General features: G+C 43.7%; 1 protein-coding gene and 1 long non-coding RNA gene across 7 annotated transcripts in view; one reads left to right on the top strand and one right to left on the bottom strand.

Annotated features, from left to right (window-relative positions):
• dnajc6 (DnaJ heat shock protein family (Hsp40) member C6) overlaps positions 1–27,927 on the bottom strand; it is a 92,878-nt gene that overhangs the window by 58,074 nt on the left and 6,877 nt on the right. For 2 of the 6 annotated variants that reach the window (XR_004413269.1, XM_033028299.1), the window contains exons 1-2: positions 11,886–12,523; positions 1,138–1,276 (exon numbers count right to left, since the gene is read on the bottom strand). Coding sequence is in view for 5 of the 6 variants with exons in the window: in XM_033028299.1 (XP_032884190.1) it covers positions 1,138–1,276; positions 11,886–12,111 (365 nt within the window). In the remaining variant the exon portion in view is untranslated. Of the gene's footprint in view, positions 1–1,137; positions 1,277–11,714; positions 11,742–11,885; positions 12,525–27,927 lie in introns of those variants that run through there. The other 4 variants (XM_033028301.1, XM_033028302.1, XM_033028300.1 and 1 more) reach the window with 3 other exon arrangements.
• LOC116977656 lies at positions 540–16,543 on the top strand. Its single transcript, XR_004413271.1, has 3 exons — positions 540–628; positions 4,528–4,532; positions 16,533–16,543. It is a non-coding gene; the product is annotated as an uncharacterized LOC116977656 (long non-coding RNA).

Genomic DNA, 27,927 nt, shown 5'->3' with positions numbered 1-27,927 from the left:
GCTTTCTTCAGGTGCTCTGCTTTCTTGCCACTTCCTTTAAATTACCCCTGATATAGATGGGAAGCAAAGGGCATTGATGGGAATGCGAAAGAGAGAAGGATGTGAGGGAATAAGACTGATGGGAGCTAGCATTGTCTGGATGACCTGCCCAACACCTCCACTCAGTCCGTACGAACCAACCTGATCTCCCGGTTGCCCAGCATTTTAACTCCCCCTCCCATCCTGAATCTAACTTTTCTGTCCTGGGCTTCCTCCATTGCCAGAGTGAAGTCCAGCGCAAATTGGAGGAACAACACCTCATATTTCGCTTTGGTAGTTTACACCCCAGTGGAATGAACATTGACTTCTCTAATTTCAGGTAGTCCTTGCTTTCTCCCTCCTTCCCCTCCCCCTTCCCAGTTCCCCCACATAGCCTACTGTCTCCACTTCTTCCTTTATTTTACCCGCCGCTCCCCCACATAGCCTACTGTCTCCACTTCTTCCTTTATTTTACCCGCGGCTCCCCCACACCCCCCCCCCCCCCCCCCCCCCCCGTCTGAAGAAGTGTCTCGACCCGAAACGTCGCCTACTCCTTTTCTCCATAGATGCTGCCTCACCCGCTGAGTGTCTGCAGCATTTTTCGTCTACTGTCAAATAAGAGTGGTGTGTTTTTGAGTGCTTTTTGGATATTTAGTCAAGAACACAAAATGAACTCAATCCACATCTTCTGTCAGGAGCACATTCCACATCCTACAATGGACAGAACACTTCCCTTGCATCATGCAGACATTTCCAGCATGTATGCACTCATTTCATTCGGCTTAGTATTTTTGGTTGTACATTAAAGGGAAGGAGATCATATGCATAACAACATTTTAAATTATGTCAATATAAATAATTGTGCACATACAAAATTTAGATGTGATACTCACAGAAATTACTTAACAAACTGGTCACTCATGTTCTCTCAAAAAAGACCCGATTATGCATATTTTCCATGCAAAGACCTTTTGGCATATCTTAGGTTACATTCACACAGGTTATCAATACTTGCATTTTAACTCATTTGCTGTGCAACAGATTGGCAAACATCAATCCCAGAAACATAGCATGGCCTTTGTGATGCATTTCTTCCCCAGTACTTCTCCGAATGCTTACCTGGCTACAGACTGCATAACCTTTGAAGAGGTGTCTTTCAGGTTGTCCTTTAAATTGCTGAAGAGACGTCCAGCTCCACCTTTCACCATATCGAGCAGGCCTCCCCCAAAAATGGGTTCCATATCTGGAGCAGAGGTACCTGCAAATCACCAAATGGACCATAATGTATCTTTTGGAATTCTCTACCTCATAGAGCAATAGAGGTTCCATTGAAGCCTCCACACTTTTCAACACAATCAAAAGTCACTTCAATTCTGTGTACCCAAATCTGTATTGTTAATTAAATAGCCATGCCTTTCAGATCAATAGCTCCTGAAAGAAACTTGGCTTCTGTTGCTGGATACTTCTCTCCAACCATGTACCAGCAAGTTGGACAACTCCTGGCAGTTTGCCCTTTTAAATGTTAAATTAAACCAGAATTCCATATAATAAATGGTCACTTAATTCTATATTTATTGCTGCTATCTAAATCATAGTTGTTTTATTGTGATAACATGGGCATAATATTTTTGTTTACAACATTCCAGAATAAGGCAATAACATTAGCTTGTGAACTGGAATAAAACATGGCTGACGCAATACAACACTAGCAACTGTGAAGTATTGTGTTTTGGTTGGAAGAATGAGGGGAAAAAGAGAATTCACAGAGACAATTCTGAAGGTGGTGCAGAAAAAGGCAGGCATGCGGCTCTTTGTAAACAAATCTTCGGAAGCGGGAGGCTAAGTTTTACAGGCTCCTTGGCTTTATTATCAAAGCAACATGGTTCAAAAGGATAAAAGCAACACTAAATTCTTATGTTATTGGTCAAGCTTCAGCATGAAAACTGCTTTCAGTTCCAGGCCAAAGGGCACAAAATGCTGGAGCAACTCAGCAAGTCAGGCAGCATCTCCAGAGAACATGAATAGGCAACATTTAGGATCGAAACTCTTCAGACTGTCTGAGGAAGGGTCTCGACCGGAAACATCACCAGTCTGAAGAAGGGTCTTCACCTATCACAGTGGCACTGTGGGTATAGCTGCTGCCCCAAGCACCAGAGATCCAGGTTCAATCCTGATCTTGGACACGGTCTGTGGAGTTTGCTCGTTCTACCTGCGTACACGTGGGTTTCTTCTGGTTGCTCCAGTTCCTTGCCACATCCCAAAGATGTGTGGGTTTGTTGGATAAATGACCTGTAAATTTGCCATCGTGTGCACGAAGTGGATAAGAAAGTGGGCAACATAGAACTAGTGTGAATGGGTGATTGATGGTTGGCATGAACTCAGTTAGCCAAAGGCCTGTTTCCATGCTGTATCTCTAAACTAAACTATCATTGCTTATCCATGATCTCCAGAGATGTTGCCTGACCTGCTGAGTTACTCCAGCACTGCGTGTCCTTGTGTATCAACCAGCGTCTGCAGTTCTTTGTTTCTTCAGTTCCAGGCAGCATACTTTGGAAGGACATCAAGATTTCACAAAGGATTACATGTTCTCTCCACCAAAAAGTGGGGTGTAAGAATTTTGGTGGGGAAGGAATCAATGGTAAAGATATTTGAACAAAGTCTCACAAAACCTTTAATCGAGTTTAAATTCAAGGCTGCCATTACTCTCAGGAGCAAAAAGGCAGGTTACAAGACACAGATCTATTACTGGCCAAATAATAATCCTTAAAACAGTTAGCTGTTGTGATCAAGAATGTGCTAATAAATAAAGATGATAGAAACACACCCAACAAAACACAGATTGATGAATATTTGGAGAAAAAAAAATTATAAGGCTGGTGGGATGGGGAGAAGAGATAGAACGAGAAGATTCATAGATATTTCTATCAAGGAGTCAGCAATGGTCTCAATACGTTTAATGACTTTTGTACAATATTCTTCTGTCCTAATTTTGTATCATTTTCTTGGTGGATTTAAGCAAAGACAGCTATACTTCACTGTAACTATCAACACAATATTTATAACTAAACAAAATGCTTGCAATTGAATTGATCACTATTAAAGGAATCAAATGGGAGAGAATATAAATTCATAATACAGATATCCGACACTTCTAGATATCAACTACAGATGGGCCACCATGTAGCGGTAGTTACCAGGTAAAGCCGCTGAAGAAAAGAAATTGTGGGATGCAGGGAGCAAATTTATGAAAATCAATGTTTGGTTAAGAGCAGAAATAATTCCTTCAGAAGTTCTTATTCTGAATTCTGAATACATTGTTAGAATTCTGGCCTACTGGTATGCCCACCAGACTATGCAAATAAAATGGGGCAATAGGGTCTCAGTCCCATTTGGGGTTAGCAATGGTGTTAGACAAGGGGGAATCTTGTCCCCAGTCCTTTTTAATTTATATATTGATGATCTGTCTAAACAATTGAAAGCCTGTAACACTGGGTGCATGATTGGTAATATTTTAGTGAACCATATTATGTATGCAGATGATCTTGTGGTCTTTAGTCCATCTAGCGCTGGTCTCCAGCAGCTCCTTACTATATGTTCTGTGTATGGTGTGGAACATGACATTAAATCTAATGCTAGTAAGAGTGCTGTTATGATCTGTAGAACCAAAGAGGATAAATGCCTAAAATATCCTGATTTTAAATTGTCTGACAACAATCTTAGTGTCTGTAATAAGATAAAATATCTAGGGCATATTATTACAGAACAAATGACAGATGATGAGGATATTTATAGGCAACGACGCATGCTGTATGTACAGGCGAATATCCTCTTGCGTAAATTTGGTGCGTGTGCAGATGCGGTGAAGATGTCGCTATTTAGAGCATACTGCACACCCCTCTACACTGCGCACCTGTGGTCGAACTATTTAAAGACAAGTATGCAGAGACTAAAGGTGGCATATTGCGATGCCATGAGAACACTGCTAAGGCAACCTAGATGGTGTAGTGCCAGTAATATGTTTGTGGCTGCAGGAATCAGTACTTTAGAAGCTATCCTAAGACACCACATGTATAAATTCATTTGCAGGATAAATGACTAAAAATGTGCTTATTGTGGCCTTGACAAACATAAGGGTTAGCACTACACGCTACGAATCCCAGCTGTGGAGACACTGGTATCGTTGTCTCGTTGTAGGACATTGATCATCTTTTAATCTGGATTTTTAACAAGTATTGTGTTTAAAAAATATATAAATTATTATGTTTTTATAAGTGATACACCAAGATTTTATATGTATTTATGATATTTGATATGCAATGCATTTTTAATGTAATGTTGCCCCTTGTCTGGACCTTGAGTCCGTAATAGAGTTTATTATTATTCTTCAGCAGTTCCTGGGGGCCAAATATAACTTGCTTTCTCTCCAATTTGGTGGGGTCAAAGATAGCAGACATCGGCCAATGCACACCTGCGTATTCTGCCACTGGTGGGGCAGGAGGTACTTGATAGGTTGAGTGGACAGGTAGTTTGGAAAGCGATACATCTTTAAGCATTCCTCCCACTGCTGGGGCCTGTATGTCCTCATGAACTTTGATTGTGTTGGGGGCACTACTTGAACAGGGGTCGTTGTTGTCAGCAAACCTTCCTTTGTTTCCCCCCAAAGATGCTGTCTGACCCACTAAGTTACTCCAGCACTTTGTGTCTACTTCTGTCCGTATCAGTTTGTCTGATAAAAATCAGTTTAGGAAAGTGATACTTTCCGTGCATTTACCATGGCTGAACAGCCAAAAACTCAAGCATACACTCCCAAAAACTCAGACTGAGGATAGAGTACGGTGATTGAAGGAGGGAGACGTGCCAAAACACTCTTGGCACAGACCTGCGCCTCATCCGTAGCCAGGATCGATCCCGGCTCTCCGGCTCTGTCCCGTCCCCACCCGAGTGCCCCCCCCCCCCACGGTTGGCCAGAGATATCGGGATTCAGACGGGAGCGGTGCCCCCAGGCCCACAGCCAGCGCAGAGAAGCAGCTCAAAACCCAGCTCAGCTCTGCCTGTCCTGCCAGGTTAACCTACAGACCTGCTTGGGCTTGCGGAAAATATGGCCCAAGTTTACAGCCAGCGCGGAGAAGCAGTGCTTGTGTCCCGTCAGTCCAGGCAGGGCTGTAGGTTAACCTGGCGAGACAGGCAGAGTTGAGCTACATTTAGCGCTGGATTGAGCCTCAGAAGCCTCGTGCGTGAGTGTGCGCATGCATGCGCGGCTGCCAAGAAATTGTGTCCCCCCTGTCCCCCGTCCACTCCATATTTTGATAGCGATTTCCATGCCTGGTGTCACATATATCCCGTTCCTCATATCAGCGTCATCCTTGTCTGACAGCAGAACGCAAGCATGTCCACGTCACACTTGTCATGACAGTCACCAACGATGGGACGAAACAACTATTCCTTTCTGTTACCTCGAACAACATGGCTTCAAAACAACAACAAAAATGTTGCTGTGACAAAAGCATTTCTAATCAACTACCCAACAGAAGAGGATAATTTTCTACCCAACATTTGTTCTTCTGCAGTAAAGATCTATTCTCCAAAACTATGTTGCAGGCAATAACAAAAAATATTGCAAGTTTGTAGCATAATTCATACTGTCAAAATTAGTAAGACTCAAGGCATAAACACATAACCCTACAACACAAGGGCACAAAAGCCGGTGATACATTTCAATTCTGTCGACGACATTTTCAAATTCGAACACAGGGTCATTTAATCAGGTTGACAGTTGCATATTTAGATGATGCCTGCACAGGACATGGCAGAAACCAAGTCAATGTTAATATGTTTTTGCTCATTACTGGAGAAGACATTTATGTTGGTCTCATCTGCAACATTCAGGGTAACTTTATTTGGCTGCAAATATTGAGTGGCAAGAACTCAATTTTGTAGTAAGCTGACAATTGTACTTTCAAACCAAGTTTACAGGAACCTTTGCTGCATCTTCAGGGTGATGGCCCAATGTCTGCATATATTGCCCTTGCCATGCATGCAAGGTAACTACATTTTGACTTTAAAGGAAACTTTTTTTTATTTTTTATTCTGAGAAAGATTACTTCTGGCTAGGGAAATGGAGTGTGGGTGGGAACCCAGTGTGGCCGGCTGCAGGGTCAGAGGCGGGAGGTGAAATGGAGCACAACCAGCTGTGCTAAACAGAGAGGAGGTTATAAATGTTGGAGAGGGGTTCAAAGGAAGTGTGGAAGGTCATCACAGAGTTGGAAGTGGGGAGGACTTAGGGATAAGGATTGAAGGACAACACATCAGTTGTGACACAGACTGTGAGAAGTAACATCACATTAGTTGTGATTCAGACAAAATTAATGTTTGCATTATGTGCTAATTTGAAATAAATATACCAACAATCCGTAAACTACTAGAATCATGAGTGGCATAATAGTTTTTTAAAAAGGCAGCATCACCTGAGCCATTTTGTGTTGGGACCCTTCTTCCTCACCCATCCTTTTTCTCCAGTTATGTTCTTTTAGTGATATTGTTATCTTGTATGCCAGCCAGAATATGGCAGCAGGATTTCAGAATTTCATTATTAATATCATGAAAGATGTTGTGCAAAAGCAATTTCTTTTGGATGGCAATCTCAGATCTCGATTCTTGACAAAGATTTGGTGGCTCAGATGCACTCTGTATTTTGTATTAATGCTTTAGGCTTCCATTTTGCATCACCTGAAAACTACAATACAAATCTCTAACTGCTGACTACAGGCTACATGGGATCATTGTCACTAAAGTTCGATGAAAGCAGACAACAGCATTTAAAGCCAAATAGTGATGCAAGTTCCTCCATTAAAAGTTGAACCTAAACTGCCAATAAATTGCCTTGTTAAAAGTAGAAGTTCTTTAGCTAAATTGACAAAATGCTGGAGTAACTCAGCAAATTAGGCAGCGTCTCCGGAGAACATAGAGGTGACATTTTGGGTCGGGACCCTTCTTCAGACTGATTGTTGGGGAGAAGTTGGAAAGGAAACTGGGAGAGAGAGGCAGGACAAAATGTGGCAGGTAGTAAGTAAGTGGACACAGACAAGGCGGGATTTGATAGGCAGATGGATGGAACAAAGGCAAGATTAAAGCAGGTGCAAAACAGAAGGATTGAAGAGTTGCCATTGCCTTCACTCTGGCAATGGAAGCGGCCCTGGACAGAAAGGTCAGTACAGGAATGGGAACTTTAAATGTTTAGTGATCGAGGCGGCCTTGGCAGACCGAGCGCAAGCATTTGGCAAAACGTCTGTGTCTACCTATTATCTGCCAAGCTCTGTCCTGCCTCTCCTCTCTCCCAGCTTTCATACTCGCCCACCAACAGTCTAAAGAAGGGTCCCGATCCAAAACGTCACCTCCCCTTGTTTCCCAGAGATACTGCTTGGCCCACTGAGTTACTCCAACACTGTGTCCTTTTCTGTAAACCAACGTTTGCAGTTCCTTGCTTCTGCTTTCTGAAGTTCTTCAGCTCTTCTATCATTAAAAATCCTGCCACCAACAAAGAAAGCCCTGCTCGTGCCTCACACAGTCCCATTTTATCTGGATGCTGAATAATGTGAAGATGGCTGTGTAATTTGCTACTGACAGTACTGCTTCCAGCCAAATACTGATCTCAACCAGTATAATAACACTTTACCAGTTTCATTGCATCCTACTCAATAACCACTGTCAGAACAAATTCATCAAACCTTTCAGGCTCTCAGTAGAAAAATAAAATTCCACTGTAGAAGCTGATCACAATCTTCCAAAGTAGAAAGGCACGGATCAGCTGGAAAGTTGGGTAGACAATAGGTGCAGGAGTAGGCCACTCGGCCCATCAAGCCAGCACTGCCATTCATAGAAACATAGACATAGAAACATAGGTGCAGGAGTAGGCCATTCAGCCCTTCAAGCCTGCACCACCATTCAATATGATCATGGCTGATCAGCCATGTGATTCAATGTGATCATGGCTGATCATCCCCAATCAGTACCCCGTTCCTGCCCTACCCATGTCCCCTGACTCCTCTATCTTCAAGAGCCCTATCTAGCTCTCTTGAAAGTATTCAGAGAACCGGCTTCCACCGCCCTACGAGGCAGAGAATCCCACAGACTCACAACTCTCTCTGTGAAAAAGTGTTTCCTCATTTCCGTTCAAAATGGCTTACCCCTTATTCTTAAACTGTGGCTCCTGATTCTGGACATCCCCCAACATCGGGAATATGTTTCCTGCCTCTAGCGTGTCCAACCCTTAATAATCTTATACGTTTCAATAAGATCACCTCACATCCTTCTAAATTCCAGAGTATACAAGCCCAACCACTCTCTTCTCTCAGCATATGACAGTCCCGCCATCCCGGGAATTAACCTTGTGAACTTACGCGTCCTTCCTCAAATTTGGAGACCAAAGCTGCACACAATACTCCAGGTGTGGTCTCACTATGGTCCTGCACAACTGCAGAAGGACCGCTTTGCTCCTATACTCAACTCCTCTTGTTATAAAGGCCAACATGCTATTCGCTTTCTTCACTGCCTGCTGTACCTGCATGCTTACTTTCATAGACTGATGAACAAGGACCCCCAGATCCCGTTGTACTTCCTCTTTTCCCAAGTTGACACCATTTAGATAATAATCTTCCTTCCTGTTTTTGCTACCAAAGTGGATAACCTCACATTTATCCACATTAAACTACATCTGCCCACTCACCCAATCTGTTCAAGTCGCCCTGCATTCTCATAGCATCCTCCTCAGTTCACACTGCCACCCAGCTTTGTATCATCTGCAAATTTGCTAATTTTACTTGTAATCGCTTCATCGAAATCATTAATATAAATTGTAAATAGCTGTGGTCCCAGCACCAAGCCTTGCGGTACCCCACTGGTCACTGCCTGCCATTCTGAAAGGGACCTGTTAATCCCTACCCTTTGTTTCCTGTCTGCCAACCAATTTTCTATCCATGTCAGCACTCTACCCCAATACCATGTGCCCTAATTTTTCCCACTAATCCCCTATGTGGGACGTTATCAAAGATGGTGCAACGTAATGCACTGGAAGTAAAATTCTAGGACGCAAAATGACGTTAATGTACAGAACTACCTTGAGGTGCAAATTTATTTATTTATAATACCCTAAAAGTGTCAACATAGGTGGGTAGGATAGCAAAAAAGGCATCTCATATTCTCAATAACTCAGCCACGAAGAGTTGGGACATTATATTGTACATGCACAAAACATTGCTTAGACTGCACTTAGAATATGGTGTACATTCCTAGTTGTCCATTGCACAAATGTGGTAGTAACAGAGCGTGCAAAGGAGATTCACCAGGATTTTGCCTGGAATCGAGGGCTAACATTGTAGGGAGATATTCAATGCTATAGCTTTATTCTCACTGGAAAGTAAGAGGCATGGGGTGACTTTATGGAGGTACATAAATTATGAGAGGCATAGTTGGGTTAAATATCAGAATCTTTTCCCAGGGCAAGGAATCTAGAACAAGAGGGCACAAGTTCAAGGTGAGAGTGGAGGAATTAAAAATAATAATAATAATAATAATAATAATAATAATGGATACCACAATTACTTAATTGAATATTAATTTATTTCCACCTATTCATTATAGGTGAGTGGTAAGGGCAGTATATTGCCTATTCCCATCTGCCTTTATATATTTTTTAAATAAATGGAGCGGAGCCACATTCTTGAACTGCTACTTCTATCCTGTGAAGTTAGTTCTACATCATTATTGGGTAGTGGATATCAGAATTTAAACCTAGTGACACTATAGTCACCGATGTGAGCAACGTGGGAGGAAAACTACTATTAGTGCCCCCACACACCTGTACCCTATTCCTTGTTGGCAAATGTTGTGGGTTTAAGTACTGCCAGTCTGTCTAGACAGGAAACTGATGTGCCCTGCAGATGGTGCACTCTTCTGCCATTGTGCTTCAGCAGTGATGGATAGGAATATTTAGTTTGGCGGGTGCAGTTTCAATTAAGTGATCTGCTGCATTCTGGATGGTGTGAAGCCTGTGAAGTATTGTAGGAGCCACGGTCATACCGGCAAATTAAATAGTGGCTGTTCATAAGTTGTGAAAAGATACTACATTAATGCAACAACATGCTGTCTATTGTCCCATTGTCTAACATGCTGCAGTAACTCATTAACTGTTCTGAAGGGTCCCAACCCAAAGCGTCACCTATCCATGTACTCCACCAGAGATGCCGCCTGACATTGAGTTACTCCAGCATTTTATTTGTAAAACAGCACCTCTGGAGTTCCATGTCTCTTCTCTGCATAAATGCTATTTTCTTATTTGAAGATGCGCTGATCCCATGTGTTTAATGGCTGATCTTTAAACGTTGGAATAAACTACCATATTAATAGAATCACAGAATGGAAACAGTCCATTGAGCCCACATCAACCAGGAAGCTCTCGATTACACTAATCCCTCCCTGCATTCTCATCAACTCCCCTCCAGATTCTACCACTAACCTGCAGACTAGGGGGCATGCTATCAATCTGCACACCAATGTAATGCAGAAATAAATAGACCACCTATGAAGGAACTTATGCAATCATGGAGAGAAAGTACAAATTCAACAGACAGGCCAACAGATCAGTAGCGAGACTTGCTCATTAGAGCTGAGGCAGCAGTTCCATTAGTTGTGCTGGTAGAACCAAATCAAGTATAGAACATAAACAAGTTTAACCAACTGCACTTGGCAATGTCGTAATTTTACTTAAGTTTAGGGCTACTGATTAACAAATTAAAAAGCAGAAACTGAAAGATGCTGAGATTAGCGGAAAAAATATTCACACAAGTTTTAAAGCAGAATGGGCAGTGTTCATTTCAACAGTGAGGATCTGCAGACAGCAACACTATACATTACTGGTCTAGAAATACAGGAAAGAAAGCATACAGCACAATGCACCCTAAAAGCTCAAGTATAATTATGGCTTTGGACACAATGAATCGGTGTCAGAAGAAAAACCCAATAAATCAGCCAAATTAGAAATAATCAAACTGATTTATGCCTGTAAATGTATTACTGGACAATAGCAGTGGAAGGTCAAAGAATCTGCAAAATTCCCAGCAGCTAATGCGTAATTTTATCCACGCTGCAAGCAAAGTGGTCCAAAATATAATTCAAGCAATCATTTCGCTCTCTTAATTCCTTTTATGATACCAACGCACAAATCAATTCAATGATTATTAGCTCATTAACACGAAATTGCACATTGTTTAAAAAAAGTCAACGCAAGAGCGCGTAAACATAAAGAAAGCTCAATATATAGACAAGGGAAAAAAGGTTGTAAAGTGTGAATGTTAAGGTGAACACAACGTGTAACAGAAGGACGCCATACTGCTAACTATCCAGAATGCAATTGCCAATGCATTGCAGTGCCCCTCCTCCAACGTATTCTGTAAGAATTGTGATTAAATTCGCCACTTCCAAACTACATAATTGACATACTATTGCACCAATTTCTTTCCCTACGACTTGAAAAATAAATAATGCACGAATGCAGTGGAAACAATGGAAAGGACACAAATACAAAATTATCTAAAATACAATGTCTGATTATCCAACAGTATTATAAACAAAAAAAATTGGAAATATTAAATAATATTGGAAATATCATTCGAGATATCAACGATTAACGGGTAGCACAATACCACAGGAAGACATTGTAACGCTGCAGGAGCCAGGAAAGCACAGACGACAGCATACATTTAACAAATGCACATGCAACAGAATAACTCAATTTGCATGCGTGGGGGTTAATATAATGAGTTGAACTCGTGCTACTGAATGGCACATGACGTGCGGGAGTGAGGAGCATTTACCTGACCTGTCCATGGTGCTGTAGCGGGCTGGCTGCGGGATCGAGCCGCTTGCTGCTGCTGTTGCTGCCGCTGCCGGCTCTGGGGCTGGGGCGGGGGCCGGTGCTGGGATCACCGCATCGCCGGCTGGTGGCCGACTCTCCAAATCCCCGGAACCGGTATCCACCAAATGCAACGATTCGTAGCCGTCATAATTGGTCTTCTTGCGATAGTTTCCAAGCAGGCTCATGGGGCGTTCAGACTCAAGTCGCCAATAGATAAAGGCTCATTCACAAACAAAGGGTGGAGAGCAAGTCATGACCTTGTGCTATGAACTCACTCACTCCCTCCAAGAGGCAATGCGAGGTGGGCAATGATCAGTCCTGTTTCCTGGAAAGGGGCGGAAATGGGAACAAGGCGAAACTCCGCCAGCCTCGGTGACAAAGTTGCAAGACAAACTGCCTCCCTCCCGTTGCTTTAACAGGTCCTTCTCCGGGCTTCCATCTGGCTCCTCGCCCGTCGCCTGATGAAAACGGTCATGTCCAGCCAACAGTTGCCTGCAGCTTGCCTGCAAACCTGTCTGCCTTTGAAAGCAGCCGTGCTGCAAGCAAATGCCATCACTTCATGGTAAGGTATTGTAACTGGTGTGAGGATATGTTTCAATGCGAACCTGTCAAGACTTTTTTTCCCTCTCCATTGTCATGATTCTTATCCAAATGTTGCATTGAAGGTATTGTCTGCGTCGGTGGAATTAATTCAACTCTCCAGAGCCACACCCTTGATCATGGGGAGCTAATTAGGAGGGTATTGTAGACCAGATCTGTTTTCATTCATTATGTATGTATACACATCCAGTTTTTGCAGATGTCACTGGTAAACAGCCACTCGCCAGCGAGTGAGAGAAATCCCATTACAATAATAAGGGATGTATCCGATCTAATTATACAGACCGATAATCCTTGGGTGACAATTGATTTTGAAATAAAATAGTTCATTTTTGTGAGTTTATTGCAATTTTAACAATATTTCTGTTTTGAAGTTTTCCTTTTTTATTAAATTCAGTAATCTCATTGGGATACAAATACGTTTTCTGACCAACATACATCAAATCATGGAACAATCAGACAAGCAAAGACTACTATTGGAAAATTGTATATGTGGATACATATGGATGTATATGTAAGATACATATACCATGGATATGTGGCACCAGATCCATATGCAGCCTCAACCTGAACACACCACAGTATGGCCCATTGTGTCAAATCATCTCCACACAGCCTCTGATAAAAATAAATACTTGTAAACCCATAAGGGCAATAAAACTGCTTTACAAATATAAGAGAGACACAAGGATCTGTAAAATGCTGGAGTAACTCAGCAGGACAAACAACGTATCATGTGCCTCACCCACTGAATTACCCCAGCACTTTGTGTTCCATACAAATATAAGACGTTTGTTGCTAATGCAATGGTTTCTTTGGTGGTTTGCACAAGTGAGAAACTTGCCATTCAATGAAAATTCAACATCCTGTCCAATCCACCAGAAGAAAGGCTTGATGATATAGTACTGTTTTCCCCTTACTATACACATATTTCCAGTGGGGCTTGTATTGAGCTTGGAAGCTTGATGGAGCATGCCAACAGTAGGGCTTTATGCTGTGCTCATCTCCACTTTCAACAGGTAGATTGGCTGAACATTTATCAACCCACCGTGTATATCAAAGGCAAATGGCAGGCCTTCTCTGATGTTATCATAGATTTAGAGGAATTGGTAGCTTCAATCCCATTGTGGAGATGATGCCAATAAAGTACAAAGGTGTCTTGACCCTGAACTTTTGCCTGCACCTGAGCTTCGCTTCCTCATCATGATAATAGGACGGTTTATTCAGTGAAATATGAATCAAGAATGATTAGGCAGAAAACAAAAATAACATAACAATGTTTAAGATGGGAAGTACAGAGAATCCAAGGAATTATAGGCTGGTGAGTTTCATGTTAGTGGAAGGGAAGCTATTGGAGATAATTCTTCAGGATAGCATTTACTCCCACTTGGAAGAGAATGGGTTAATTGGAGACAGGTAGCATAGCTTTGTACATGACAGGTGCTGTCTTAGAAACATGATCATGTTTTTTGAGGATGTGACAAAGGTGAATCTGGATTTATTTGCCACAGAAGGCTGTGGAGACCAAGTTAGTGGATATATTTAAGGCAGATATAGATAGATTATTAATTAGTACAGGTGTCAGAGGTTATGGGGAGAAGGCAGGAGAATGGGGTTAGTAGGGAGAGATAGATCAGCCATGATTGAATGGCAGTGTAGACTTGATGGGACACATGGCCTAATTCTGCTCATGTCACTTATGATCTTATGATTGATGAAGGTAGAGAGGTAAATGTTGTCTACAAGGATTTTAGTAAGGCATTTGTTAAAGTCCCCTGGTTTACAAATAGAAGACAGAGGGTTGTAATGGAAGAACAATATTCAGGCTGGAGGTCTGTAACCAATGGTGCTCTGTAGGGATCTGTGCTGGAACCTCGGTTGTTTGTGATATATATAAATGATATACAAAAACATAAATGGGTTGGTTAGTAAGCTTGCAGATGACACCAAGATTGCTGGGGTCACAGTCTCTGAGGAAGGCTGTCAAAGTATACAGTGAGACATAGATCATCTACAGAAATGGGCATAGAAATGGCATATGGAGTTTAATCCGAGCAAGTGTGAGGTTTTGCACTTTGGGAGGTTGAATGTAAGGGGAATATATAATTAATGGCAAGACCCTTAACAGCATTAATATACAGGGGAATCTTGAGATCCAAGTCCATAACTCTCTGAAAGTGAGTAGATAGATTAGCACAGAAGGCATATCGTATGCTTGACTTAATTGGTCAGGGCATTGAGTATAAGAGTCGTAATGCAGCTTTTTTTTACTTTGGTTAGGCCACATTTGAAGTATGGTGTAGAGTTGGTCACCTAATTATAGGAAGAATGTGGAGACTTTAGAAAATGTGCAGAGGACTTTTACCAGAATCAAGGGTGGATTTAGTATTAGCTACAGGGAGAGGTTGAACAGACTTGGATAGTTTTCCGTGGAATGCTGGAGGTTGAGGGAAGTCCTGATAGAAGTACATAAAGTTATGAAAGGCATAGACAGGGTAGATGGTCAGAACCTATTTTCGCTGGATGGAAATATCAAATACTAGAGAGCATAGCTTTAAGGTAAGAGCCGCAGAGTTTAAAGAAGATGTGCAGGACGTTTTTTATACAGAGTGGTAAGTGCCTGGGACTCACTGCGGGGGTCGTGGTGGAAGCAAATACGATAGTAGCATTTGAGACTTTTGGATAGGCACCTGGATATGCAAAGAATGGAGAGATATGTATAATGTAAATAGTCAGTTTTGGCATCATGTTTGGCACAAACATTGTGGCCAAAGGGTCTGTTCCTTGTGTTCCATGCACAACATAAAGAAAATTGTGGTAAAAGTATTTACAAATGCACAAATTAATTTTTATAATGAGTCAAACAAGACATCCACTTGATGAGAGCTGCATCAGATGGACAATGTCCATCAATCCCAAAGTGCTTTTATTTCTTGTGGTGGAGTTGTGTATAGTGGATATGCACTTTGCAAGGAATTTAATCCAAACTTAATTTCAATTACTTTCCAATTAAAGAAGTAATTAAATTGTTTGCTCTCTCTGACGTCACACAATGAGAGAAAATAAATATTTTGCCAATCAGCTGCAAAAGATTGGAAGAGTTGTATCCTAGTCAGTTGCTGTTGGCCCAGTGGCACACTCAGAAGTTACATATCTGCATTTTGTCGCTCTTTGATCATTGGAATTATCCTTATGGCACAAGTCAATTGCCAGAACACACATTGTAATTGTGAACCTCATGTACGCTGAGTACACCTAATGACCACTGTGAACCCTGAAGAAATAACCAGCAGTGATGATGAGAGGGATCTTTGCATAGGAGCAGGTAACATTGACAAAAAACACTGAATTTGTTACCAAAGTTTGAATGGAAGTAAATATACACAGAGTAATTTTTAGCATCTGAAAAGCAAAAAATTGCAGATATTTGAAATCTGAAATAAAAACAGGCTGCAAGAGATACTTAGCAGTTCAGGCAACATCAGTGGAGAGAGAAACAGTATTAATGTTTCAGATCGATCGGGGGGTATAATGGTTCATGACCTAAAATGTGAACTTCGTTCCTCTCTCCAAAGAGGCTCCTGAACCCTTAAATATCTCTAGCATTCTGTGCCTCTTTTTTTTTTTAGCTTAAGTGATTATTCATTGTAGATATTGTAAAAAATTCTAGTTAATTGACAATACCACATATTTTTCAGTATTTTAAGGTATACAATATAGCACACAAATTGCCTGAGTTCTTATACTTGTAATTAAGAAGGAACTGCAGATGCTGGAAAATCGAAGGTACACAAAAATGCTGGAGAAACTCAACGGGTGCAGCAGCATCTATGGAGCGAAGGAAATAGGCGGAGGAGATACAGGTGAACCTCTGTCGCACCTGGAACGACTGCTTGGGTCTTTGAATGGAGTCGATAGGAGATGCAGGTGAACCTCTGTCGCACCTGGAACGACTGCTTGGGTCCTTGAATGGAGTCGCTCTATAGATGCTGCTGCACCCACTGAGTTTCTCCAGCATTTTTGTGTACGTTCTTATACTTGTAGAAACATAGAAATATAGAAATTAGGTGCAGGAGTAGGCCATTCGGCCCTTCGAGCCTGCACCGCCATTCAATATGATCATGGCTGATCATCCAACTCAGTATCCCGTACCTGCCTTCTCTCCATACCCTCTGATCCCCTTAGCCACAAGGGCCACATCTAACTCCCTCTTAAATATAGCCAATGAACTGGCCTCAACTACCCTCTGTGGCAGAGAGTTCCAGAGATTCACCACTCTCTGTGTGAAAAAAGTTTTTCTCATCTCGGTTTTAAAGGATTTCCCCCTTATCCTTAAGATGTGACCCCTTGTCCTGGACTTCCCCAACATCGGGAACAATCTTCCTGCATCTAGCCTGTCCAACCCCTTAAGAATTTTGTAAGTTTCTATAAGATCCCCTCTCAATCTCCTAAATTCTAGAGAGTATAAACCAAGTCTATCCAGTCTTTCTTCATAAGACAGTCCTGACATCCCAGGAATCAGTCTGGTGAACCTTCTCTGCACTCCCTCTATGGCAATAATGTCCTTCCTCAGATTTGGAGACCAAAACTGTACGCAATACTCCAGGTGTGGTCTCACCAAGACCCTGTACAACTGCAGTAGAACCTCCCTGCTCCTATACTCAAATCCTTTTGCTATGAAAGCTAACATACCATTCGCTTTCTTCACTGCCTGCTGCACCTGCATGCCTACTTTCAATGACTGGTGTACCATGACACCCAGGTCTCGCTGCATCTCCCCTTTTCCTAATCGGTCACCATTTAGATAATAGTCTGTTTTCCTGTTTTTGCCATCAAAATGGATAACCTCACATTTATCCACATTTTACTTCGGAGTCACGTGAGTGACTACGTGAAGAAGGGCCGTCCGTCTGCGTGCGCGTCATTACGTCTGAACGCAACACGCACGACGGACTGGCAGGCACTGATGTCCTCCCAGGCCGTCGGGATGAGCAGGTAAGGAAAGTTGAATCACTTACCTGCGTTCTTTCGGGCTTGAAGTTTTTTTCAGAGCCCAGATGTCGAGGAGACCGCAGCTTTCCAAATAGCAGGCGACGGTCTTGTTCCCGACATTAGCGCCGACAGCAGAATCGGCAGGAGACTTTGCGCGGGAGCAGGAGCTCCATGGTTGTCCTGCGGGGCGTAATGCCACCCGCAAGTCTAAACGAACCCGTTGACTCAGATGAGTCCGGGGAAGAGGGATACCCTCCCTCAACGGAGAGCGTCTGAGGACGACTTTTCCCATATGGAGCAACATATGGAGAAGTTGCTCCAACAATGATCTGCTCCAAAGGAGGGAGCAGTATCAGCACGGCCTACAGCAGTGCCGGTGCCGGGAGCCTCGCACATGTGGAAGAAACCACTCTGAATAACCACCGGGGTAACCGGAAGTGGCGGCGCTGGGAACGGCTGCGGCTCGCCTGCAGTCCGTTTGTCTTTTACTTTTTTGTGTTGTTTTTTTCGTTTTGTCTAGTTACGTTTTTGGTTTTTAGGTCGTGTTTATGTGGGGGGGGGGGGGTGGGGGGTGAAACGGGGCTTGCTGTCTCTCCCTTCGGGGGAATACGACCTTTTTGTCGTGTCCCCCTTCTCTGCCTCCGTCTACGCTGAGGCCTAATGGCGGAGCTGGCGACCTTGGGACTCCGGAGGCAGCTGACAGGACTCGCCCTGAGCTCACTCCCGTGAGGGTGGCCCAGCCCGGGGCTGGAACTGCGCTCTCGTGAGAGCGGCCTGGCGAGGAGCTGAGAGACTCTCCCGTGAGGGGCTGTGGCCCGTCGGAGTGGCCCAGCCCGAGGGAGGACGGCACTCCCGTCGGAGTGGCCCAGCCCGAGGGTGGAACGGCACTCACGTCTGGAGTGGCCCAGCCCGAGGGTGGAACGGCACTCACGTCGGAGTGGCCCAGCCCGAGGGTGGAACGGCACTCCCGTCGGAGTGGCCCAGCCCGAGGGAGAACGGCACTCCCGTCGGAGTGGCCCAGCCCGAGGGAGAACGGCGCTCCCGTCGGAGTGGCCCAGCCCGAGGGAGGAGCGGCACTCCCGTCGGAGTGGCCCAGCCCGAGGGAGAACGGCACTCCCGTCGGAGTGGCCCAGCCCGAGGGAGGAGCGGCACTCCCGTCGGAGTGGCCCAGCCCGAGGGAGAACGGCGCTCCCGTCGGAGTGGCCCAGCCCGAGGGAGAACGGTACTCACGTGAGGGCGATCCGGCTCGGGGCTGGAACGGTGCTCCGGGGGCTGGGACGGCGTTCTGGCGGCGGTGACCTGAGTCCTGGGTTCAGCCGCGGGCCAGCGGCTGCGTGTGCTGGACTGGAGGGCGGCAGCTTCGACCACCCCCGGGCCGCGGTGTTTGAACCGGCCCGTTTGCGGGGTTCGGTGAGCCGCGGGACTGTTGTGCCATCGCCCGGTGGGGAATCGCCTCAGCGCAGAGGGAGAAGAGGAGGGAAGAGACAGTAACCCTAAGATTTTTGCCTCCACCACAGTGAGGAGGTGCTTGGAGGATACACTGTGGTGGATGTTAATTTGTGTTTATTGTTGTTTATTATTGTATGATTGTATGTATGACTGCAGGCACGAAATTTCGTTCAGACCGTAAGGTCTGAATGACAATAAAGGTATTCAATTCAATGAATCAGAGTACAAAGAAGAGGGGGGGAAACCTTCCCAGGGACAAGCAGAAGAAAGGAAGTAAGTAAGTAAGTTTTACTTATATTGCACTGTTTAAGTCAACACCAAAATGCTTTACATAAAAGGAATAATAAGCTTCCATACAAACAAACAGAAAATAAGTGCTTCTGCAATCATCCAGGTTCCACTGGGTGCTTCCCTGGATGGATTCTAGCTCTTGACAGCCCGGGTATTATGGAGAACCCGCAGGCAGCAGCACCTGTTTTTAGGGCTGCACAAATGTCTCCTGCTCTGAGGAGAGGAGCATTCATGGTCCATTTCAGTCTGACCAAAGCTAGAATCTCATTTAGGTCCACTGGAAGGGCCATGTCAGCACAGGTATCCTCAGGGGCCTGCGGCAGCACCTGTTTTCAGGGCTGCCTACGAACCTCATTCTCAGTGGAGGGGAGTGTGAATGATCAGTAGGTAACTGATCTCGAATTTAAAGTATGAACATACTGAAGCATGCATATGGCCTCAAGAGGCAGCAGTTGACAGAATATCCGCATAGGCGACAACACACCCCACACCTCCATAGGGGGTAAGCGGTTCACTGAATCCGGTGGTAGCTTGAAAGCTGGGCACGGAAATACGATCAGAGTCGTCTTTCAAGGCAGACTCAAAATAATGGCCAGAATTGTCCTACAAGGCAGGCTCAGTATGATGAGGTTTTCAGACCAGACCCAAGCAGAGGTCGGGAGAAACATGGAATCCACACTCCTTACCAGTCCTACTCCCAATCAAGGAGAGAAAAGGAATCCGCATCAGGGGCCTTTGGGCTTACCACAAGACCACCGGTAGCCATGGAGGTAGGTGGGTCTGGGTTTACTGAAACAAGGGATTGTGGAGCAGTTACATGTTGGTAATTTACTCTTGTGTTCTTGTTCAAAATGACAATAACATGAAATTTCAGAACTGGTTTAAAAAAATAAATAAAATAAAAAAAACCCCAGATAATAACGTGATAATTTTACTGCACAACATACACAGGTTCCAAGCAGACTTGGAACTCGGACTGGAATTGTCTTCGAGGCAGGCCCAGTAATTTTGGGCAGGATTGCCATTCAGGACATGTGACAGATGGAGGATGTCACTTCATCCAGGTTTAACTCATTTGTGCAGTATAGACTTTTAGAAACAGTAATTTTGTTACGGTCTAACTACTGTTTTATAGGAGCTTCCTATAAAATGGTCACATGGCATGCATCGACCTCAAAGATGCATACTATTTGGTGTCTATTCACTAAGAACAGGAGATATTTGAAGTTTAACTGGATGGTATGGATCTGCCAAATGGGTTGACATCTAGACTATTGACAAAACTATGGAAACCAATTCTGGGTCTACAAAGGTCTCAGAACCACATAGTAATGGCATATTTGGACAATTTCATTTTGGAGGCACCAAGAATTGGCAGAAGCATCAGTCAAAGCAAACCAAAACCGAAGGGTTTCGGCCCGAAACGTCGCCTATTTTCTTCGCTCCATAGATGCTGCTGCACCCGCTGAGTTTCCCTGGTGTACAATTTTGTGTACCCTGTTTGATAGAATTGGTTACCTCATCCATCCAGTTAAATCAAAATTGACACCTACAAGGGTAATTGATTACCTAGAATTTACTATCAAAAACAGTAAATATGTTGGTGACTTTGCCTAGGGGCAAACGACTATATTAATCAAGCCTGCTACGACCTGATAGTCAAATACTAGCCATCTATCAGGTAAACAGCGAGTGTAATTGGCAAATAGTAGCTGCATTTCCAGCAGTACGTACGGGCCTTTGCATTACCAGAATTACAGCGAGCAAAGGAACGAACACTCAGATTCCATGCAGGCACAATTGGCAAAACTATGGATTGCCAGCAGAGGCCTTTGTTGAATAACTACGGTGGATAACGAACGTGAGAAAGCTCAAAGTAAATTTGCTTGAAAGCCATCGAGGGTTCTTCAGACCTATGCTAGCGGCTAAGGATGGGGAGCCACTGACACAGTCTAGAGCTGTGGGGGCAGATGGAATGAGCAGGAGTCTGTAATTCCCCAACACATGGAATCAATTACCCAGAATTGTTGGGGGCACAATTTGGACTCAAGGGGTTCTGTAGCAATATGCAACCGGTGCTTGTTCAAATTCAGATTGATAACACCACTGCGGTGGCACATATCCACTAACAAGGGTGGTGTAAAATCTGTATCTTACGATAGATTGTCGAACCTCATTTGGCACTGGTGTATCAAGAGGAATATTTGGGAAATCTACGAGGTAGATATAACACGTTGACAGATGCTGGATCACGGATGTTTAATAACAACACAGAATGGATGTTGAATCAGGCAGTATTTAACAAAATAACTACACGATTTGGCATACCAGATTTGATCTATTTGCATCTAGACTAAACCATCAGTTACCCAGATATGTGTCCTGCAAGCAGGATCCAGGAACAAAGGCAGTGGATGCTTTCTCCCTCAATTGGGGAGGATTGTTTATGTATGCTTTCCGCAAAATTGTCTCACAAACCGATGCTTGACCAAAATCAAGCAAGACTAAGCCACAGGCATATTGGTAGTGCCAGATTGGCCTACTCAAGCCTGGTCCCCAAAAATGTTGGGAACTATAGTCCAGCCAGTTATGGCTGTACCCAAGAGCAGGGACCTCCTAGTGAACCCAGTTACAGGGAGTAATCATCCACTACACGAACGTATTAACTTGTTGGTCTGCAGATTCTGAGGAGGCCATTTCAAGGCATAGGACTGTCCGAACAAATACAACACAGTTCGGATAACAGATGTCTTGGAGTTTCCTATCAACTCTGTACTATAACTATAAACAAAGTTATAGTGCAATCAATAGTGCCAGAGGCGCACTTTCCTCCTATCTGATGCTGCAAGCAGGGCACAGGTCGATAGGAACGCACCCCTTTACAACAAAATTCATGAAGAGAATTTACAATCTAATACCTCTAAGACCAAGGTACACGGACATGGGATGTGAGCGTGGTACTAACCCTACTTTGACAGTGGGGACCGCCTATAACTAACCCTGAAGGTGGTATGCTGACAAAGAGTCCAGACACTGCAAAAGCTACGGTTGGACCACATGACCACCAATATGAACAACATAACATTCGTAATCAGGAACTTGATATAAACATAGCAGGCCAAGAATGCCAGGGATGGAGATCCAGTTCTTGGCATATCCAGAGGACCTACGGTTGTGTGTGTGGTAACATACTAACGCCACTATCTGAGAGTTACGGAGAACCACAGAGGCTCAGAACAGACCAGAAGGTGTCAACACAAACCATCTCCAGATGGTCAAAGGGGGTAATGGCGGTAACAGAGTGAACGTTCATATGGTTAAATCTCACTCTACCAGGGCTGCATCTACGTCGGCAGCAAGAGCAATGGACGTGCCTCTTGACAACATCCTAGTGGCTGCAGGATGGACGAATGAAATAACGGTCCACCGGTTTTATAACAAACCTATTACGGGACTGGGGGTGTTTGCACGTACCATTTTAAGTTCTGTCCCATAGTTTACCCCCAAGGTTGGGAGGGGAAACTAGTTTTTTTAAACTTTTCTTTCATTTAAAGCATCAGTGTCCTTACTTAACTACGTAATGTCTGAATGCTTTAATGATTACACGCATCCATGGTCAATCCATTCAGTGTGTGACGCCTGGATTCGTAACCGGCGTAAAATCACAGAGCTTTGAAATCTTCACGTAGTCACTCACGTGACTCCGAAGTAAAATAGTAAGATTAAACGAGAACTTACCAGTTTGAAGTTTGATCTTGATTTTATGAGGAGTTACGATGAGCGATTACGTGCCCACCGCTCCCACCCTCATACCATCAAGGTCACATGGAAGTTCTAGTTTCTTCAATCTTACTATTCTCAGGTCTTCTTTTTATCTGTGATTTAACACCGCTGCTTTGAAGATTGACGCGCACGCAGACGGACGGCCCTTCTTCACGTAATCGCTCATCGTAACTCCTCATAAAATCAAGATCAAACTTCAAACTGGTAAGTTCTCGTTTAATCTTACTATTATACTGCATCTGCCAAACATTTGCCTACTCACCCAGCCTATCCAAGTCACCTTGCAGTCTCCTAGCATCCTCCTCACATATGTGTTATACACATTTCTCCTATATGTGGTAACAAAAGACTAATATTCTCTGGTGTTTGCTTTCACATATTCTGTTCCATGCCATCTGACAATGTGGGTAGGTACATGTGGTGTGAAAGATAACGCCTAAGAAATTACTGGCATCTTTCATTGCAATTTTAGGAATAGCTTGGCAGCAATTATTTGGTGGGCAGTTGATTTTGCATGACAAACATATTAGTTTCATTATATTTACAAATTTATATACAAATACAATAATGAAATCAAAATCAAAAGAAATATTGTTCTTGTCCATGAACAAGTAAATGTTCCTGTATGCAGTACATAGCTGTGGGGACCAGGTTTAGCAAAAGAGCCCTCTAACTCTTGGGGTAACAATTACAAGTGATAAGCCTTTTTACAAGAATGACAAAACAAGAAAACATTTTTTTTGTGTTTTCTACTCTTCCTTCACCTTTGGGCCAATTGAGTATTTTCACTTATGAGTTAAAGGCCTATTGTGAGCTGTGAACACATAACCTAAGCATTTCTTTATTCTCTACGGGTGCTGCCTGTACAGAGTTTGTACCTTCTCCCCATGACCACGTGGGTTTTCTCCATGATCTTCGGTTTCCTCCCACACTCGAAAGACATACAGGTTTGTAAGTTAATTGGCTTGGTATAAGTGTAAATTGGCCCTAATATGTGTAGGATAGTGTTAATGTGCGGGGATTGCTGATCGGCGGGGACTCAGTGGGCAGATAGTCCTGTTTCCAGGGGCGGAAAAGCCGGGGGGGCCAGAGGGGACACGTCCCCCCAAGGTTTTGAGAGGTGGGCGACATTCCCGCCAGGTTAACCTGCCTGGACTTGCGGGAAATATGGCGGGAGGGAGGGACTGGGGAGGGAAGACTGACTGACGGGATACCAGCGCTGCTTCTCCGCGCTGGTATCCCGTCAGACCAGACAGGGCTGTAGTTAACCCGGTGAGACAGGCAGTTGAGCTGCATGTAGCGCTGGATTGAGCTTCCGAAGCCTCGTGTGCACGTGTGTGAGTGTGCGCATGCGCGCGCCCACCAAAAAAATGTGTCCCCCGTCCCCCCCATGTCTTGATAGTGAGTTCCGCTCTTGACTGTTTCCGCACTGTATTTCTAAACTAAACTAAACTTTCCATCAGGGAGTCGAGGACATGTCCAGTCTCACCTGCCGGGCAAGTCTTCATGGTCTCCATTTTATAACTCCTATGTTCTTTTGTCTACATTCTTTTATCTATGTTCTTACTCTCTAATTGTTCCCATTCACTAATTGACCAGATCATCTTGTTTACAGACTATCACTGCAGTCACACTGTTTTTACTGTCTTAGAGACATCTTCCCTCCCCAGTCTCTATGGACCTTAACAAGCTTCTTTTGTCTCATTCCCAGTTCTGAAGAAGTGTCTTTGATCTGAAACATGAATTCTGGTTTACTTTCCTCAGGTACAGCCTGATATGCTGAGTATTTCCAGCATTTTCTGTGTTAATTTTAGATTTCTAGCATCTGCAGTTTTGTTTTTATTTTCACATAATCAATGACATCTTTAAATGAAGCTCCTATGTATCCTTGCAGATGGACATGAAGTATTCAGTGGCACTATTTGATGATGAACGGTCTTTCAGCCAAAGTGGCCAATATTTAATAACGTCCTCCCAATATTCACTATCTTGACTCAAAGAAAGCAGAGGATGTAAAGTACTAGCTGCATCCAGAAACAAACAAGCAGGAAGAGGCCAGATAGCCCCCAAAACCTATTCTACTAACTACAGCCCGAAGGTACCATGTAGCGAGTACTCACAACATGATATAATTGGAGAGGATGTTTCATCATGTGGCAGGATTAATAACCAGTGTCGATGTTCAGAAGTAAGGGCGCATCTGCTTAAGCTAGAAATTAGATTAATTTTTTTCTCTCAGACCTGTGAGATTATTGAACTCTCTTCCTGAAATAACAGTGGAAGCAGAGTCTTTGATTATTTTTAATTCAAAGGTAGATACATTTTTGAGAACCGAGAGGATAAAAAGTTATCATGTGGATGGGAATTTGGAAGTTTGAAGAAGGGTTTCGGCCCGAAACGTTGCCTATTTCCTTCGCTCCATAGATGCTGCCTCACCTGCTGAGTTACTCCAGCACTTTAGTCTACCTTCGATTTTCCAGCATCTGCAGTTCCTTCTTAAACACTTCCCATTATATTACACTATTTCTGCAAGACGTGGCAGGTCTAAATGCCAGTGACCTTCTCCTACTCCTAATTCTGATGGTCATACTTAACATGTTATTATACTTTATTCTTCATCTATGTCTCATTACATGGATTTGAGTATTTTTTTTAAGCTGTATTTCATAATTTAAAACAATTTTGATGGAGCAAAATATAGCACAGCGGGATGATAAAGTAGAGAATTATGCCTTTCAATTGACACCACATTGAACACGAAAATCAAGCAAAGAACCGCAGAAGAGAATTGTACAATGCTGGATGTATCCAAAAAGAAGAAGGCTGTAAATATTTAAAATTTGGTATCCCAAATTCTACAAATTAAAAACGCTGTAGGCAACAGTCAAGCACCATATTAAAAAATAAAATGTTAGCGTGATTTGAACCTTGGGTTGACATGTATATTAGTTAATGTTGTATGCAAGCTTTGGGGAAAACCATTCTTAAGAGCTAAGTGCTACTATTTGATACACCATACTGCTTTAAAACAAAAGGGTAAAACAAGAATATACATACTGTCCTTCAGAAACCTTTTTGATTATTTCTGTTGATAAATTCCTTTGTAGATACTATGGGTACATTGTAGGAAAAAATCTGATTCGGATATGGATCAGAAATCATTAATGGAAGAATTGGTAAGGATGTTCAAATTAAGCATCAAGGGTACATTGCAACTGCTTTCATCTGTTATTAACAGGACAAGAATGGCATCAATTAGGACCATTGGCTTTCCTACAATGTTGCACCAAAGATAGCCACACATGCTCCCAAATAACTCTTGGCAAGTCCAAGCTATCGCCAGATATTTAAAGGTATCTGAAACAGCCTGCTTTTTACTGTGGGAATCTAGTCTGTTGATGTTGAAATAAGTTCCGGATAGCTATGTTTAGTTGAGAATGGTTAGACTGTGCATGTGCATACAGTGAACAGTTTAATGGAAGGTGAGAGCAGAGCAAACAGACAAACCAAGGCCAAGTATCACATTTAGTTTTATGTGGGAAAGCATTCCACTGGTCCTCATAAAAACGTCTGGACTGCTGCAGCTCTGGGATATTCAGTATTTGCAATCCCCCCTCCTTCTCCTGCACTGCCAGTTAACATCACAGTCATCATCGTTGGCAGCCCCGACCTCAACTTGATGCCTTAGCCCATCGAACAACATGGGCACACTCTGTTAACACCTGGCCAAAATGGGGTGAGAAAAGGTCTCAAAATTGCATAGTCTCAAATCTTTCACTGGTCATCAACTAGATGTTAAAACAAACTCCAATGTTTACAATAGAGCCTAAATGTGTGGTGTTTGAAAGCCATTGGGTTGGGTCCAGAGGACATTACACACATTCATCCAACGTCTGCCAGCTATCGCATGCAAACTACATAGCATCCTGAGGGCTGGAAAGACAAGAGCATGAACACAAGGAAAAGCTGGAACATTTACTTTGATTTTGAGAAGCAGGAAGATGATTGAGAAAAGACATACGTCTTTGCTAGTTCAGCAGCACCTAATATGAACTGAAAGACGGAGGCTGACCGAGGTTCACCAAGTTGAAGGCAAGGTTAAGACAGTGTTGGAGAACATAGTTCTACCAACCTGACAGGTTTAAGAGTTTGCAATTGCCATGGGTATCTCCAGGCAAGTGCCGTGAGTAATTACTCAAGGTAGGCAGTCAGCCGGCTTTTAAAAAAAATAAATCTTAAACCGCGCATGCGCAGATTGTTCTCTCCGTAAAAAATAAAAATAAGTAACAAATCAATTTTCCCAAGGCTTCTAAATCTCCTTCATTTTTTAATTACTGAATGGGTGAGGGACGGAGGATGAAGGCAGGTGGAGAGATGGTGGGAAAAACGGGAGCACACCGGGACGTTGAATCAGTTGTCATCTTATTGAATGACAATACTAATTCAAGGGTCCAATTGGAGGGAGAGTTCCTTTCACAGCGTGTGGAGAGTCTGTGCCAGTGGTTAAAGATGCGGGGAGGGCAGGAGTGTTGAGAAGGAGGGGGTCGGAGATCATGTCAGACTCACTCACCGCTGCCGCAGCGCTCCGGGCACGGACAGCAGAACTGGCCGCCACTTCAGGGGAAGGAAGCAGCTCGGGTGACTGCGAGTGGCCGCTGGGACCCGACAGCAGAACTGGCTGCCACTTCAACGCCTTCTGCCGGCCCGCTCGCCTCTGGCAGTGCTCTCCGTCTGAACACCTCTCACCTGCCGCTCGCCGGCTTCGCTCATATGTAACCCACTTGCGACGCTCCGGGCACGGAGCTACCGCATTGTGGCTGGGGAGTGAATTAGCTCGGGTGGTTGCGAGTTGGCGCCGGGACCAGACAACCCCTTCGCTCATATCA

The sequence above is a fragment of the Amblyraja radiata genome, chromosome 10 (genome assembly GCF_010909765.2).
Source record: "Amblyraja radiata isolate CabotCenter1 chromosome 10, sAmbRad1.1.pri, whole genome shotgun sequence".
Taxonomy (NCBI): Eukaryota; Metazoa; Chordata; class Chondrichthyes; order Rajiformes; family Rajidae; genus Amblyraja; species Amblyraja radiata.
Note: the sequence above shows the minus strand (reverse complement) of the source record. Positions and strands in the feature narration are given on the sequence as shown.